The 14957-nt window shown below is 40.9% G+C and overlaps 1 protein-coding gene across 1 annotated transcript; it reads left to right on the forward strand.

The window, feature by feature from the left end:
• The first annotated feature begins 734 nt into the window (after positions 1 to 734).
• Positions 735 to 11449, forward strand: Parp2 (poly(ADP-ribose) polymerase 2). The gene is made up of 16 exons (XM_048355697.1): positions 735 to 811; positions 1449 to 1571; positions 2060 to 2130; positions 3238 to 3288; positions 5322 to 5418; positions 5841 to 5916; positions 7100 to 7202; positions 7753 to 7915; positions 8101 to 8239; positions 9105 to 9168; positions 9249 to 9383; positions 9655 to 9782; positions 9925 to 10024; positions 10626 to 10724; positions 10952 to 11076; positions 11189 to 11449. Exons 1-16 carry the CDS (start codon positions 742 to 744, stop codon positions 11346 to 11348), a joined length of 1704 nt encoding a protein of 567 aa, XP_048211654.1. The 5' UTR covers positions 735 to 741; the 3' UTR covers positions 11349 to 11449.
• Positions 11450 to 14957: the final 3508 nt, after the last annotated feature.

The raw sequence follows: 14957 nt of genomic DNA on the forward strand, positions 1-14957 counted from the left end.
CCATGAGGAATGCGATCACTCTAAGCCATTTCAGTACACAACCACAACAGCGACTTGAACTAAAGCCTGGGCTGGGAACTGTCTCTGAGCTCTTTTGGTAGCACTCTACCACTTGAGCCACAGATCCACTTAAAGCAGCTTTTTCTGTGTCGTGCTACCACTTACAGCACAACAAAAACCTGAGCACAACCCCACCATCAGAGACAATACTCAAAAGTCGACGGGGGAGAGTAGTCTGAATTGGGTTATGAGGCCAAGTCCACTAGTACCTCACCTCAGCCATTGAACTCACGCAGCCGGCCGTGAGTCTATTCCAAACTCCGGCCAGGGGAGGCATCCGCCAGGCCCCTTGGAGGGGTCCTCGGCATCTCCTGCCAGGTCTTTGCCCTGGCGCAGAGCCCCAGTCTCTGGGAACTCACCTCCCTGAAAGGCAGGGAGGGACCCGTTAGGTCCGCCTTAGGCCCTAGTCTCAGACCTTCCCAAGGGACATGGGACGGAGTGACGTGCACTCAGCTTGTGGCCCCACTGATGAGCTTCCCTCCGCCTTACAAAGCGGAGAGGGCGGCGCGCAAACTTTATAAGCCTCTGAAATGGGAAGTTACTTTACAGTCATGGTGACTTCCCACAAGGCACTGCGTCATGCAAATATTGCAGGGTTGGCGGCTTTCTTTCGAGCTCTCCCCAGGCCTTGACGCTGTGCATACGCACCCACGTGACCCTAAGCCAATGGTTGTCGGGAGCATGTTGATACGTCCGCGTTTGGATTCCATGGCGGCGCGGCAGCGGGGCAGCAACAACCGCCGGAAGAAAGGTTTGGAACGCGTGGTTTCGGATGCGGAAAACTTGGGGTTCCCCTTGCTCTCCCCTCTGCTTCCCGTGACTTGTACTTGGCTCCAAAACGAATTTTTGTTTCAAACTTTCTAAGTTGTTTTTCATAGTTCAAAAAGGCTGCGAACCCTTAATAACAAACATAGTGCCAGTACTGTTGCTAGTTCAACTAAAAAAAGACTAAACTGCTTATCCTTCACCAGAAGAGATAATCGTGATTATTTACCTATCATCTTAAAATGCCTCCCCAACATCAGAAAAGGACTCATTGGATTTATAATACTCTCTGTATTGTGCGTAGGTGCACTGTATGCACACAACAAATTAGATACTATTGTTCACCTCTGTTTTCTATTTGGAGTAACTGTTACACACATCAAATATCTTATCCAAGGTCCTACAACTACAGAGCACTCCACTAACCATTATCTCATACGGAAGTATTGGTGCTGGTGAGACTCATGCCTCAGTGTATGCATTTTGCTTTTATTTGCCTGGAACAGCAATTTAGTATGGAATGCTGAAATAGTTAAGCAGAATGATGTGGCAGTTAGCGTTGTTGGTTTGTAAACCTACAAAGCCATCTTAAGTCACTCCTTTAAATTTTCTTTTCAATATAGGTAGAGCAGCAACAAAAGACTCTCCTCCAGCCAAGAAAACTCGAGCATGCCAGACACAAGATATGAAAAAGGGGCCCGCGGCTGGACAAAAAGATAATGAGGACAGGACCAAAGACAAGCAAGGTCAGAGGGAACATAGCCAGCAAAGGGTCTCTGAAAGGGCTGGGAGTAATACCTTGTTTTGTCAAGCCATTTCTTTCACCTCTAATAATATAGTTTTTTTTTTCTTGTTTTTTTTTTGCCAGTCCTGGGCCTTGGACTCAGGGCCTGAGCACTGTCCCTGGCTTCTCTTTGCTCAAGGCTAGCACTCTGCCACTTGAGTCACAGTGCCACTCTGGCCATTTTCTGTATATGTGGTGCTGGGGAATCGAACCCAGGGCTTCAAGTACACAAGGCAAGCGCTCTTGCCACTAGGCCATATCCCCAGCCCTATAGTTGAGTTTTCTATGTTCATATCACAGTACTTACTGAATCTTCATTTTTATGGTGTGTTTGAGATGCAGTGAGACTGAAGCAGATGAAAGAAAGTAATATGACAGCTTTCTAGGCACTTTGCTAGCTACTTTTGATTCCTGTATAAGTAATCGCAGTACATATTTATCTTCTCTCAGAAACTGTGAAGGTCTTGCTGTTAAAAGGCAAAGCTCCTGTGGATCCAGAGTGTGTAACCAAGGTGGGACAGGTGAGAGGCTTTGGAATTGATTTTCAATCCATTGGTTTTCCAAGAGAGCAGTGTTCTTTTATTAGGATTTCTGTTTAGGATGATGCTCGTGGTTTATTTTGGGGTTGCCACAGTGGTTGTTGTTGTTGTTTGTTTTTTCCTTTGTTTGTTTTTTCTCCAGTCCTGGGGCTTGAATTCAGTGCCTGGGCACTGTCCCTGAGCTGCTTTTGCTCAAGGCTAGCCCTCCACCATAGAACCACAACTCCACTTGCAGCTGGCCTTTTCTGTTTATGTGGTACGAAGGAACCAAACCCAGGGCTTCGTGCATGCTAGGCAAGTACTCTACCAATAATCCACATTCCCAGCCCCACACCTTTTATCAACTAGAAAATGGTATCATTATTAAGGGGGAATTGTCTTATTTTGATAAGTTGCTGATAAATGGGAAAAGGATTTAAAGAATAAAGAAAAGCAAGTTTCTTGTATATTTCTGTAATTAGAAAAAGGCAATATATTTTCATTATAGTAATGACAAGCTGTGTGTAAAACATTCATTTCTATTTTTTTTTCTGTTGAAGATGTTGGAAAATGAACCTTGAGGCATAAGAAATTCAGAGCCAGGGGCTGGGAATGTGGTTTAGTGGTAGAGTGCTTGCCTAGCATGCATGAAGCCCTGGGTTTGTTTCCTCAGTACCACATAAACGGAAAAGGCCAGAAATAGCACTGTGGCTCAAGTGGTAGAGTGTTAACATTGAGCAAAAAGAAGCCCAGGGACAGGTCTCTTGTGCTGAGCTTAAGCCCCAGGACTAGCAGAAGAAAAAAGAAAAGGAGAATTCACAGTCTCATTTTGTATCTTAAGATTGATAACAGACAATATTCATAGAGCTCATAAGCATTGTAGACTAGAATGACGTCCATCATTGGGAAGGTTAAAAAAAAATGATGAAAGCAAGGAGGGGTGGGTTGGGGGTGGGAGGTGGGAGAAAAATGAAGAAAGGGGTAAGAAGTATGACAAGAAATGTATTCACTACCTTAAGTTAGAGCTACATAACTGTAACCCTTCTGTACATCACCTGGACAAAAAAAAAAAAGACTGACTACATAAATGTCTTATTCCTATCTTTCTAGGCTCATGTGTATTGTGAAGGAAATGATGTTTATGATGTCATGCTTAATCAAGTAAGTGGGAAATTCTGCTTGATTACTGTTAATAGCCAGTGACCAAATCTGTTAACTTCATAATCTCTTATATTAGCCCCTAGTGGTGAAATTTGTTAATGCTCAATCGCAACCTGATAGTAAGTCCTTTATGAGAAGCAGATCTTTTTTCAAACTTTGTCTTTTGTTGAACCTGTCAACAATTTTTCCACAACCTTTTGGATATTTTAAATATGTTCTTGGTCAGTTTTTTTTTCTTTTACTGGCTTTGAAGAACTTCATTTGCTAAGAAGAGTAGTTTTTTGTTTGTTTGGTTTTTTTTGTTTTTTTTGGTGTGGGGCCTGAACTCAGGGCCTGGGCACTGTCCCTGAGCTTTTGTGCTCAAGGCTACTTAATGTTCTTCTGCTGGAGCTACGGTACCACTTCCGGTTTTCTAGTGATTAGTTGGAGATAAGAGGCTCACAGACTTTCCTGCCTGGGCTGGCTTTGAACCCCAGTCCTCAGATCTCAGCCTCTTGAGTAGCTAGGATTACAGGCATGAGCCACCAGCCTAGTGAGAGTAGCTTTTTGATTGTAATATAAACCATTTTCCAAGTTTTTCAAGTTTGTTATTTGCCTTTTCATTTTATGCAAGATAGGCTTTTTTGCCCATACTGAAGTTTTTAATTTACATATTGTTACATATTATTTTTTTCTTTAATTTTGTTTTGAATAGATAATATATTTACTTCATTAAATTTATTTCCTGATGTGATTTTGTATTAGAAATTATTGCTCTAATATATAATTTTAAGGGCTAAGTAGTATTCCTCTGCTACTACTTCTATTTAAAATAGTATAAACTTTTTTGTTGTTGTTGTTGGTCATGGGGCTTGACCTCTGGGCCTGGGCACTGTCCCTGAGCTCTTCAGGTCAAGGCTAGCACTCTACCACTTGAGCCACAGCGCTACTTCTGATTTTCTGCTGGTTAGCTGGAGATAAACGTCTCACGGCCTTTCTTGCCTAGGCTGGCTTTGAACCTCAATCCTCAGATCTCAGCCTCCTGAGTAGCTAGGATTATAGGGTGAGCCATCAGCACTGGCTTAAACAGATTATTATTTTTTAATGTCATAAGGCTCTTTTTTGTTCTAATATCCAATGACAGGCAAGAGGTAGTGGTAGTAGCTGTACCTTGATAAGCAGGGCTCAGACTTCCAGAACTAACTGTAAGCTATACCGCTTTGAGTGATTTACCTGCATATAACTTGGATACTAGTCATACTCTCTCTCTCTGAATATCTCCACATTAGATTAGGTTAGTTAGGGGTGGGACAGATGTGGCAGTTTTTCCTTCTTTGCTATCCTTCATTGCTCCTTCTTCCCATGCTAAGATTGCCCTGCTGAAGCTCTTTATCCATTTTCTGCAGCTGACAAACTGAAGGTGTATAAGTAGAACTATCACAGAGTAAGAAGTTATAAAGACAACCATTGAAGACCTATAGTGCATAAAAAGGGTTTTCATTTGGAAAGCAATAACTGGGATAGATTAGGAACTAGAAAACAGCATAATCTACAGACTACCTGTGGAGAAAGCTGAAGCAGGAGGAACTAGTCAGGGTGGGATACTGAAGTGATATATGAGGTTTTAGGAAAGCTTTCAGGCTTCCACTTAATTCCTAGGATTCCGAGATTTATTAAACTTTATTCTGTCAGAGACAGGTGGGTCATGCCTGTAATTCTAGCTACTCAAGAGACTGAGCTCTGAGGAGCACAATTCAAAGTCAGCCTGAGCAGGAAAGTTCATGAGACTCTTATGCCCAGTTTACCAGCAAAAAGCTAGAAGTAGAGCTGTGGCTCAGGTCACCAGCCTTGAACAAAAAGTAAAGTTCAAACACTAGGCAAAGCACAAAATAAATAAGTAAATAAACTCTATTCTTTATATTCTTAGTCTGACAAGAACCTTTTTTTTCTCATCATACCACCTTTTCCTTTATAGAAATTACTGATAACCATAACTAAGGTTTGTGTGATTTGTGTGATTTACAATTACAAAATTATTATTTTGTCACTTATAGACCAATCTCCAATTCAACAACAACAAGTACTACCTTATTCAGCTGTTAGAAGATGATGCCCAGAGGAACTTCAGTGTCTGGATGAGATGGGGCCGAGGTAATGACTTCTATGGAGGATTTTATGAGTTGTCATTCAGAAAGCCAGAAGCAGTGTAGTGAGTGTTAAGTTGGCAAAATAGGGGTTCTGAGAAGGGCTTAGAAATCAAGTTAGCTTTCTTGAAGTTTGGGAATGGCAGGCATCCTCACTAGAAAATTTCCATGAGGAAGACTTAAGAATAGCCCCATTAAGTCTGAGAACCCTTCTGCAATTGCACTGCTGGTATTGCTCATAGGCAGTTAGCAGGTAGTGGGTATCAATGAGATTGGTTCTCTAAGCCCTCTGAGCTTTCTCTTCTTCTTTTCCTGCCCATTAGTCCAATGTAAGCAAAGAGACCTTGGTGATCTGCCTCATTACTGTTAGAGAACTTCTTTGGGGGTATAGTTCTGCAAACCATCTTACTTGTGGCATTTCCTTTATAGTTGGGAAAGTGGGGCAGCACAGCTTGGTGGCTTGCTCGGGTGACCTCACCAAGGCCAAGGAAATCTTTCAGAAGAAGTGAGTGCTAAAAAGAAATACTAACCTGTCTTCTTGAATCTGCACTGTTAAATTTTTTACATATGTGACAAAAGAAAATTGTCAATTCCATTCCACCTGTGATTAGAACATTGCTTATGATTACTAAATCATCCCACAACCTTGAGATTTACTGAAACAAGAAGAATCTAATGTGTTTAAAAAGCAACAAACAGGGCTGGGAATGTGTCTTAGAAATAGAGTGCTTGAAACACTGGGTTCGATTGCTCAGTACCACGTTAAAAAAAGCTGGAAGTAGAATTGTGGTTCAAGTGGTAAAGTGCTAACCTTGAGTAAAACCAGCTCATGGATAGTGCTTTCAAGCCCTAGGCCTGGCCAAAAAAAAAAAAAAAAAAAAGCAAGAAACAAATCCAGAAAATTTGGGGAAAGAGAATATCCAGTTACAAAAACACTTACTGTGGCCTTGGCACTAGTGGCTCATGCCTTTAATCCTAGCTACTCCAGAGGCAGGGATCTGAGGACTGTGGTTCAAAGCCAGATTAGTTTGAAAGAAAGTCTGTGAGACGCTTATCTCCAATTAGCTATTTTTAAAAAGCCAGAAGTGGGGCTGTAATTCAAGTGGTAGAACACTAGCTTTAAGGAAGAAAAATTCAGAGCCACAGTACCTAAGCCCTGAGTCCAAACCCCAGGAAAGGCACACACACACAACTTAACTAAACTAAAAAAACACCTGTGAAATCTTTGAGAACATGTCATATTCAGAACAAGTACTGGGTACATGACTTTTATTTTCAGTCTCAGTGGCTGTTTTATGTTAGGATTTAGAAAGCCTTACAGATCCCTTTTTCTTTTTTTTTTTCTTTTCTTTGTCAGTCATGGGCCTGAACTCAAGGCCTGTTAGTTGTCCTAAGCTCTTTTGCTCAGCCTCCTGAGCAAGTAAGTGTGAGCCACCAGCATCCAGTTCGTTTTTTTGTGTTGTTTTTTTTTAAACTAATTTCTTTGTTCCATAGTTTTCCTATGCATACAGTAGTATCCTAATTTAGAATTCATATTTGTGAAAAACAGATGTGTGAATGAGCTCTGTAAGGGGAAATATTTTGGAGGCTTTATAAAGAAACAATTGTTAATCCATTCTTGATAGCAGACCTTTATTTATAAGGAGTTTTTTGTTGTTGTTTTTTTCCCACCACCTGGGACTCTATAGATTCCTTGACAAAACGAAAAACAATTGGGAAGCTCGTGAGAAGTTTGAGAAAGTGCCTGGAAAATATGACATGGTACAAATGGACTATGCCACTGATACACAGGTAAATTCTGATGGTACCCATAAGGGTCAAGTCAAGCAGGATAGCCTACGTCACAAGCCAGAATGTCTTGAGATATTATTGTTCCCCACCTCAGAGGTAATTTCTTACTGTGTAATTTCAATTAAGAGCTGGAGTGTTAGAGCTAGCATGTGTGAGACCCTGTGTTTGATCCCCACAGTGACAAAAATAATAATTTTCTCAGGCTATCATTCACTAAAATGTCAATCACACGTGAAAAATGGAGATGATTTAGTGTTACCAAGATCAGAAAAGTTGAGGTATAATAGTTCTATTTACATAATACCATTTCTTAATGCCATTGGGAGGGCCTTTTAGACTTTGCTCTGACTGGAGAGGCAGATCTGGCATTCCTGCTAAATTAGTCACATTGGCTAATTCTAAATTAGTCACATTTGCTGCTCCAACTAGACTACTAGTGAAAAGTGTGTGTTCAAGCAGACATTGATATAACAGAGTTATATCAATGAACCAGTCCTTGCAAGGTCTCAAAATAGATCCTTTCATTTGTTTGGGTTTTGATTTGCTGTAGGAAGAAAATGAAACAAAACAAGAGGAGGCTCTGAGTGATGCCTTGAAGCCAGCATCCAAGCTAGACCTTCGGGTGCAGGAGCTGATAAAGCTAATCTGTGATGTCCAAACCATGGAAGAGATGATGATTGAAATGAAGTATGACACCAAGAAAGCCCCACTTGGTAGGTCTCCATATTGTGTACTACAGGCCTTCTTCATATTTCTCAATTTATTTAATGGAATATTTCATTGCTACTATAATTTAAAGCTTGCTGAAAGTACTGAATAAAGAAACCAGGATTTGAAGATGAAAGTTAGAGGGATAATGAAGGTACTATTTTGAAAGACTTTCTGCCTGTGCTTCCAGGGAAGCTGACCATAGCACAAATCAAGGCAGGTTACCAGTCTCTAAAGAAGATTGAGGATTGTATTGGAGCTGGCCAGCATGGACAAGCACTCCTGGAAGCATGCAATGAATTCTACACCAGGATCCCACATGACTTTGGGTAAGGTTAGTGCAGCTGCTTGAGTTTGTTGTTCTTTCTGCCCATATTTCATGCAACAATGAATAGCTGCAATCCTTTTCATCTTTGTAACTAAAGAAATTATCATCTGAAATATGGAGTCAAAATTATTTCTATTCAGCTTAGGAACTTAGAATGCAATAGAAATATAGAATGCAATCTATGCAACTTCCCAGCCTGAGGAAAACTATATTCCCTGACCAATGGAAGTTACTAACTCTAGAGACTATCAAACCATGGAGCAAAGCACCTGCAAGCCTACCTCCCTTTTTCATTAAGGTGATTTTAACCACACCAATACCATTTCTGTGAACCAAATGATTTTATTAGATATATAATACATATGTTCTTCTTGCTTTTTTGGGGGGTGGGGGGTGGGGGGTGGGGGGTGGGGTGTTTGTTTTTTCTGCCAGTTCTGGGCCTTGGACTCAGAGCCTGAGCATTGTCCTTACTGATTTTTTTTTAATGGCACTAGGAATCAAATTAAAGCCTTACACGTTAGGCAATTGTTCTACCACTCAGCTATATCCCAGCCTTTGGTTGTGTGTGTGTGTGTGTGCTGGTCCTAGAGCTTGACCTCACCTGTCTTATTGATGTCAATATAAGATTAAAAAAAAAAAAAATCCAACTGTATTTCCAAATGTGAAAATCAGTATAGCTTGTTTTCGTAGTACTCAGAGTATGTATTTAATATCTCCATATATTTAGAAATTAAAGTCTTTACAGATCACACTCTTTCAGCTGGAAAACTCCAATTTCTTGTATCTGTTTTGTAAGACTTATTTTTAGTTATGTGGCTTTCAGCTACAAATCAGATATCTCATTTTGGCTATATCTCTGTTCTTAGACTCTGCACTCCACCATTAATCCATACAGAGAAAGAACTGTCAGACAAAATACACCTGCTAGAGGTGAGCTATATATGGAGTGGGAAATAATTAACCGGTTTTCTTGAGTTCCCTTACTTTGGTTATATATTTCATCTTCTCAGGCATTGGAAGACATTGAAATTGCCATTAAGCTAGTGAAGACAGAACTCAAAAGCCCAGAACACCCCCTGGACCAGCACTACAGAAACTTACATTGTGCTTTGCACCCTCTAGACCATGAAAGTTATGAGTTCAAAGTAAGAAAAATGGTCATCTATTTTCATACCGTATGCTCCGTAAGACCTACTCTCCCCATCCCACTGTACTCTGAGGTTTTCTGGTTAAAAACAGAAGTCTGGTTAGAGCAAAATTTCTATTTACTAGGAAATTAGGGAAGAGCTTTTTCAAATTGACTTATGAGACTATTTGGGAACACAAATTGCTATGAAGTTAACACAAGCCCTGAGTTCTTCAGTTCAGCCAGCTTCTTGTTGGGTGCACACTGTGTATTTCTTATCTTTCCCACAGGTGATTTCCCAGTACCTACAGTCTACCCATGCTCCTACACACAACGACTATACCATAACTTTGTTGGATGTTTTTGAAGTGGAGAAAGAGGGTGAGAAGGAAGCCTTCAGAGAGGACCTATCTAACAGGTCTCAGAATCTAACTTGGATTTGGATTTTCTTGCCTAGAGTACAGTTAAGGACTAAAATGGTGGCAGAAACAACTGTTAGCTTTTTAGTGTTTACAGCTTATGTTTTCAGGACAGCAAGTACAATAATGGCTTTTTCTTAGGATGTTGCTATGGCACGGTTCCAGGCTGAGTAACTGGGCAGGAATCTTAAGCCATGGGCTTCAAATTGCCCCACCTGAGGCTCCCATCACAGGTTACATGGTGAGTAGAAATTGAACTCTGGAAGGAAAAGGATAAAAATCATGTCCTCAGTTCTTTTTTCTTCCACTAGATTTGGACTAGATGGTAGTCCTCCCCAAAAACTTAACCAGCTCATTGATAATCCTATCATCTCTTACTGTGTACTATTATTTAAATTCTAAGATATCTGTCCCATTTCTCCAGAAGTTGCACAGATGTCCCTACATCTCTGGAACAGAATTGTTAAGGGCAGTGGTGAAGGGTCTGAATTGTTTCTTTTTTTTTTGGCAAGTCCTGGGTCTTGGACTCAGGGCCTGAGCACCATCCCTGGCTTCCCGCTCAAGGCCAGCACTCTGCCACCCGAGCCACAGTGCCACTTCTGGCTGTTTTCCATATATGTGGTGCTGGGGAATCGAACCGAGAGCTTCATGTGTAGGAGGCAAGCACACTTGCCACTAGGCCATATTCCCAGCCTGGTCTGAATTGTTTCTGAGAATGGAAAACCAGGAACATGTTAGGGGTCTACATTATTGTATTTATAGAAATGGAAAGTCAGGATCAATGATATGAGTATTCTTCTATAATGGTCTAAGTGGCTAACTCTGGTCTTTGACTATTTCAGTTTGGGAAAGGAATCTATTTTGCTGACATGTCTTCCAAGAGTGCCAATTACTGCTTTGCCTCTCACCTAAAGAACACAGGACTGCTTCTTTTATCAGAGGTGATCTCTATTATGAATTCTTTTTTTTTTTTTCCAGTGAGAAAAGTTTGATCTCAGAACCAAAACCTTCATCTGCGATGTCTTTGGGAGAGCCAAATAGAATTTCCATTACATTAGATTCCTGTGCTAGTGGAAGGGGAGAACTATAAATGAGCATGTTCTGCTTGGCTTTAGAGCCACCTAGTTCTCCACAAGGTGTGGGCATTCAAAGATCTTTCTCTTTGCAGGTAGCTCTAGGTCAGTGTAATGAGCTACTGAAGGCTAATCCAAAAGCAGAAGGATTACTTCAGGGAAAACACAGCACCAAGGGACTTGGCAAAATGGCTCCTAATCCTGCCCACTTCATCACCTTGTAAGTATTCAGAGCCAGCAGGTAGATGACTTCTTTCAACAAATAAGACTACTTTCTCCACTCAAACACCTGAACTAAAGCTGATGTTAACACATTTGCTTCCATTTGGCAGGAATGGGAGCACAGTGCCCTTAGGACCAGCAGGTGACACAGGAATTCAGAATCCAGAGGGTTATACCCTCAACTACAATGAGTTTATTGTCTATAATCCCAACCAGGTCCATATGCGATACCTTCTAAAAGTTCAGTTTAATTTCCTACAGCTGTGGTGAGTGTTGATATTAAACCAGAAAAGATACAGTCTCCAAGCAAGAAAACAAGAACTATCTTTTAAACTTTTTTGATATTTTGTATAATAAAATGGTATACATCTACCACTGACTTCCATGAATTTTGTTCCTTCTTAGTTCAAGCACCAATACTACCACAAAAGGACAGGAAAAAGGACAGTCAAGCTAGCATTTGTTAAGTACCAGATGTCAATTTTACACCTCAATTTATTTCATCCTTATAAGAAACGTATAAAGCTGGGTGCTGATGACTCACATCTAATCCTAGCTACTCAGGAAGCTAAGATCTTGAGGCTCACTATTCAAAGCCAGCCTGGGTAGACAAATAACTGAGACTCAACTCTTAACTCCAATTTAAAAAGCCAGAAATGAAGGCATGCCTCCAGTAGTAGAGTGCCATTTGCAAGCTGAGTGAGAACAGGCCTGGAGTTCTAGCCCTGGCACTGGTACATACCCTAAAGCTATCTATCTATCTATATAGCTATATATATCTACATATCTCTATATACATATATGTACATATTCATATATGTGAATAAGGAAGTGAAAAATATATGATACAAGCCTCAATTTTCATTATTGAATCTGTTACCTATAAGATTATTTCTCAAATTTCTATAGTTTCTAAGTGCTTGCTCCTAAGTTCTATCTCATTGTATTTATTTATTGACTAGCACTAGTCCATGAACTAACCATTAAGTGCTCTAGATTTCAGAAACATGCTTATGGATGTTAAAATAGACATAAGAAGCTGGGCATGGTAGTTCATGCCAATAATCCCAGCAATCAGGAGGCAGAAGCAGAGAGATCAAAAAAGTTCAAAGCTAGCCTGGTGTGGCTCACCCCTGCAATTTCTAATTATTCAGGAGGCTGAGATCAGAGGACTGAAGTTCAAAGCAAGCCTTGGCAGAGAAGTCTGTGAGATTCTTTTCTTCAATTAACTACCAGAAAGCTGAGCTGGGAATGTGGCCTAGTGGTAGAGTGCTTGCCTAGCATGCCATAAAGCCCTGGGTTCGATTCCTTAGCACCACATAAACAGAAAAGGCCAGAAGTAGCACTGTGGCTCACGTGGCAGAGTGCTAGCCTTGAGCAAAAGGAAGCCAGGGACAGCGCTCAGGCCCTGAGTTTAAGACCCAGGACTGGCCAAAAAAAAAAAAAAAAAAAAAAGCTACCAGGAAGCTGAGAGTGGCGGTGTGGCTCAAATGGTAGAGCACTAGCTTTCAGCAAAAAACCTCAAGGACAGAGCCCAAGTCCTGAGTTTATATCCCAGGCCAGGCACTTAAAAAAATTTCAAGGTTAGTCTGTAATATGTAGTGAAACCCTGTCTTATAAACAAACAAAATAAATGTATCTAGGGGATAATAGCTCAGTGGTAGCTTTCCAGGTATACATAAGTTGCTAGGTTTGATTTCTGGCAGACCAAAAAAGTATGCAAACTTGGTGTATGAAAGAGAAGGCTTTGTGGATAGACAGGACAAATGTCCTATGATACCTCAGTCCAGTGGCTCTTCATTGTGAAACACATCCAAGCATCAGAAGAAACTGAAGTTATATGTACTGATAACAATCCAAACACTGCTTAATATAAAACAACTGAATTGCCTTTTCAACTCTTTTGGGTACCCCTCATCCATGGGAAATATGTTTTAAACTCCCAAGTGGATGCCTGAAACCACACATGGTACCAAACCCTAAATATATAAGCCTTTTCTTATATGGACATACCTATGAATAGTTTAGTTTACAATATAATCAGGAATAGTAAGATACAAAAACCTAATGATAGAAAAATGGCAACAATATTCTGTAATGAGTTATGTATGCAATTTTGCCCTCCAATTCCTCCCCTACTATACTGTGATCATCCTTTCTGTGATGATCCGCTGCTGGCATGAGGGGAAATGTGGGGAAGGGCAGGCACTGGGTAATGTTAGGTAGTCTACTGTATAGAACTACTTGAACACAGGTGTAATACCATGATAACTGATTTTAGTTACTTGTGGCACTGGGATTTAAACTCAGGGCTTCAAGCACTACTGGCTTGCTTGTTTATGGCTGGAGCACTACCACTTGACCACCCCTCCAGCCCTGCTCTTTTCTGGTTAATTGGAGATGAAGTCTCTGTCTAGGTTGGCTGCAACCACCATTCTCCTGGTCTCAGCCTACTAAGTAGGTAGGAATGCAGGAATAAGTCACTGCCACCCAATGCCTTTTTGCCAGTCCTGGGGCTTGAAATCAGGGTCTAGGCACTGTCCCTGAGCTCAAGGCTAGCACTCTACCCCTGGAGCCACAGCGTCACTTCTAGCTTTTTCTGTTTATGTAGTTCTAAGGAATTGAACCCAGGGCTTCATGCATGCAAGGCAAGCACTCTACCACTAAGCTACCTTTGCAGCCTGGTTGGCCATTTTTAAGTGAACTAAGTGGATAAGTCGTGGTTTATATCCTGGGTGAGATAGAGCAGGACAGAGCAATTAAAAACTTGGGCCTGGTACCAGTGACTCACATGTTAGACTACTCAGGTCAAGATTCAAATCCAGCCTGGGCAGCAAAGTCCCAGAGAATTTTCTCCAATTAATCACTTAAAATACAGCTAAGGGACAATTCTAGGCACTGAGTTTAAGCCACGCATGCACACACACACACCCCAACCAAAACAAAAATCTTGGAAAGTGTTTATTTCCACTATTTCTTTTTTTGGTGTTCTGTTACTGGAGCGTGAACTCAGGGCCTTGTGCTCTCATTAGGCGTTTTTGCTCAGAGTGCTCTACCACTTGAGCCACCCCTCCACCTTTACTTTGTTTTTCAATTTTCTATGTAATATTTTTGGACAAAAATAAGAATGAAATCAGTAATTTCTTTTCTTTTTAGCAGTGCTAAGGGTTGTACCTAGAGCTATGTGCATACTAGGAAAATGCTCAATCCCTGAGCTACACCCTCCTTTAGTGACTTTTCAAATGATGCCGTGATTCTCTACAAGATACTTAAAATAACCTTAACTCAGACTTGTAGTCATGATAGTCATGAGGTCCATATGGAAGGAAGTGAGGATACAGAGGGACTTGCAGGCATGAGGACCATGTGAAAGGAAGTGAGGATACAGAGGGACTTGTAGGCATGAGGCACATATGGAAGGAAGTGAGGATGCAGAAGGACTTGTAGAACATTTGCACAAGGCACATGAGAAAAACAAATGACCTATCAAGATGCATCCGCTGGATTCTTATTTCCAATTAACCACAACAAAGCTGGAAGTGGAGCTGTGGCTCAGGTGATAGAGCACTAGTCATCAGCACAAAAGCTTAGTGACAGCACCCAGGCTCTGAGTTCAAGCCCTATGACCAGCACACATGCACAAGCACATGTGCTTACACACACACACATACACACACACGAGAGTAAAACATTCTGTTGGAGTAGTGAATATCGAAGGAAGAGGGAGGGTGAATGAGGAGGTTGAATATGGTCAAGTACTTTATACATATGTATGAAAATAGAACAATATACTGAAATTGCTTTAAGGGGAAAAAGGGTGATAGGGTATATCGTGTGTATTTGTAGAAATGTTATAATGAAACCCCCTGTACAACTAAT

The sequence above is a fragment of the Perognathus longimembris genome, chromosome 10 (genome assembly GCF_023159225.1).
Source record: "Perognathus longimembris pacificus isolate PPM17 chromosome 10, ASM2315922v1, whole genome shotgun sequence".
Lineage (NCBI taxonomy): Eukaryota > Metazoa > Chordata > Mammalia > Rodentia > Heteromyidae > Perognathus > Perognathus longimembris.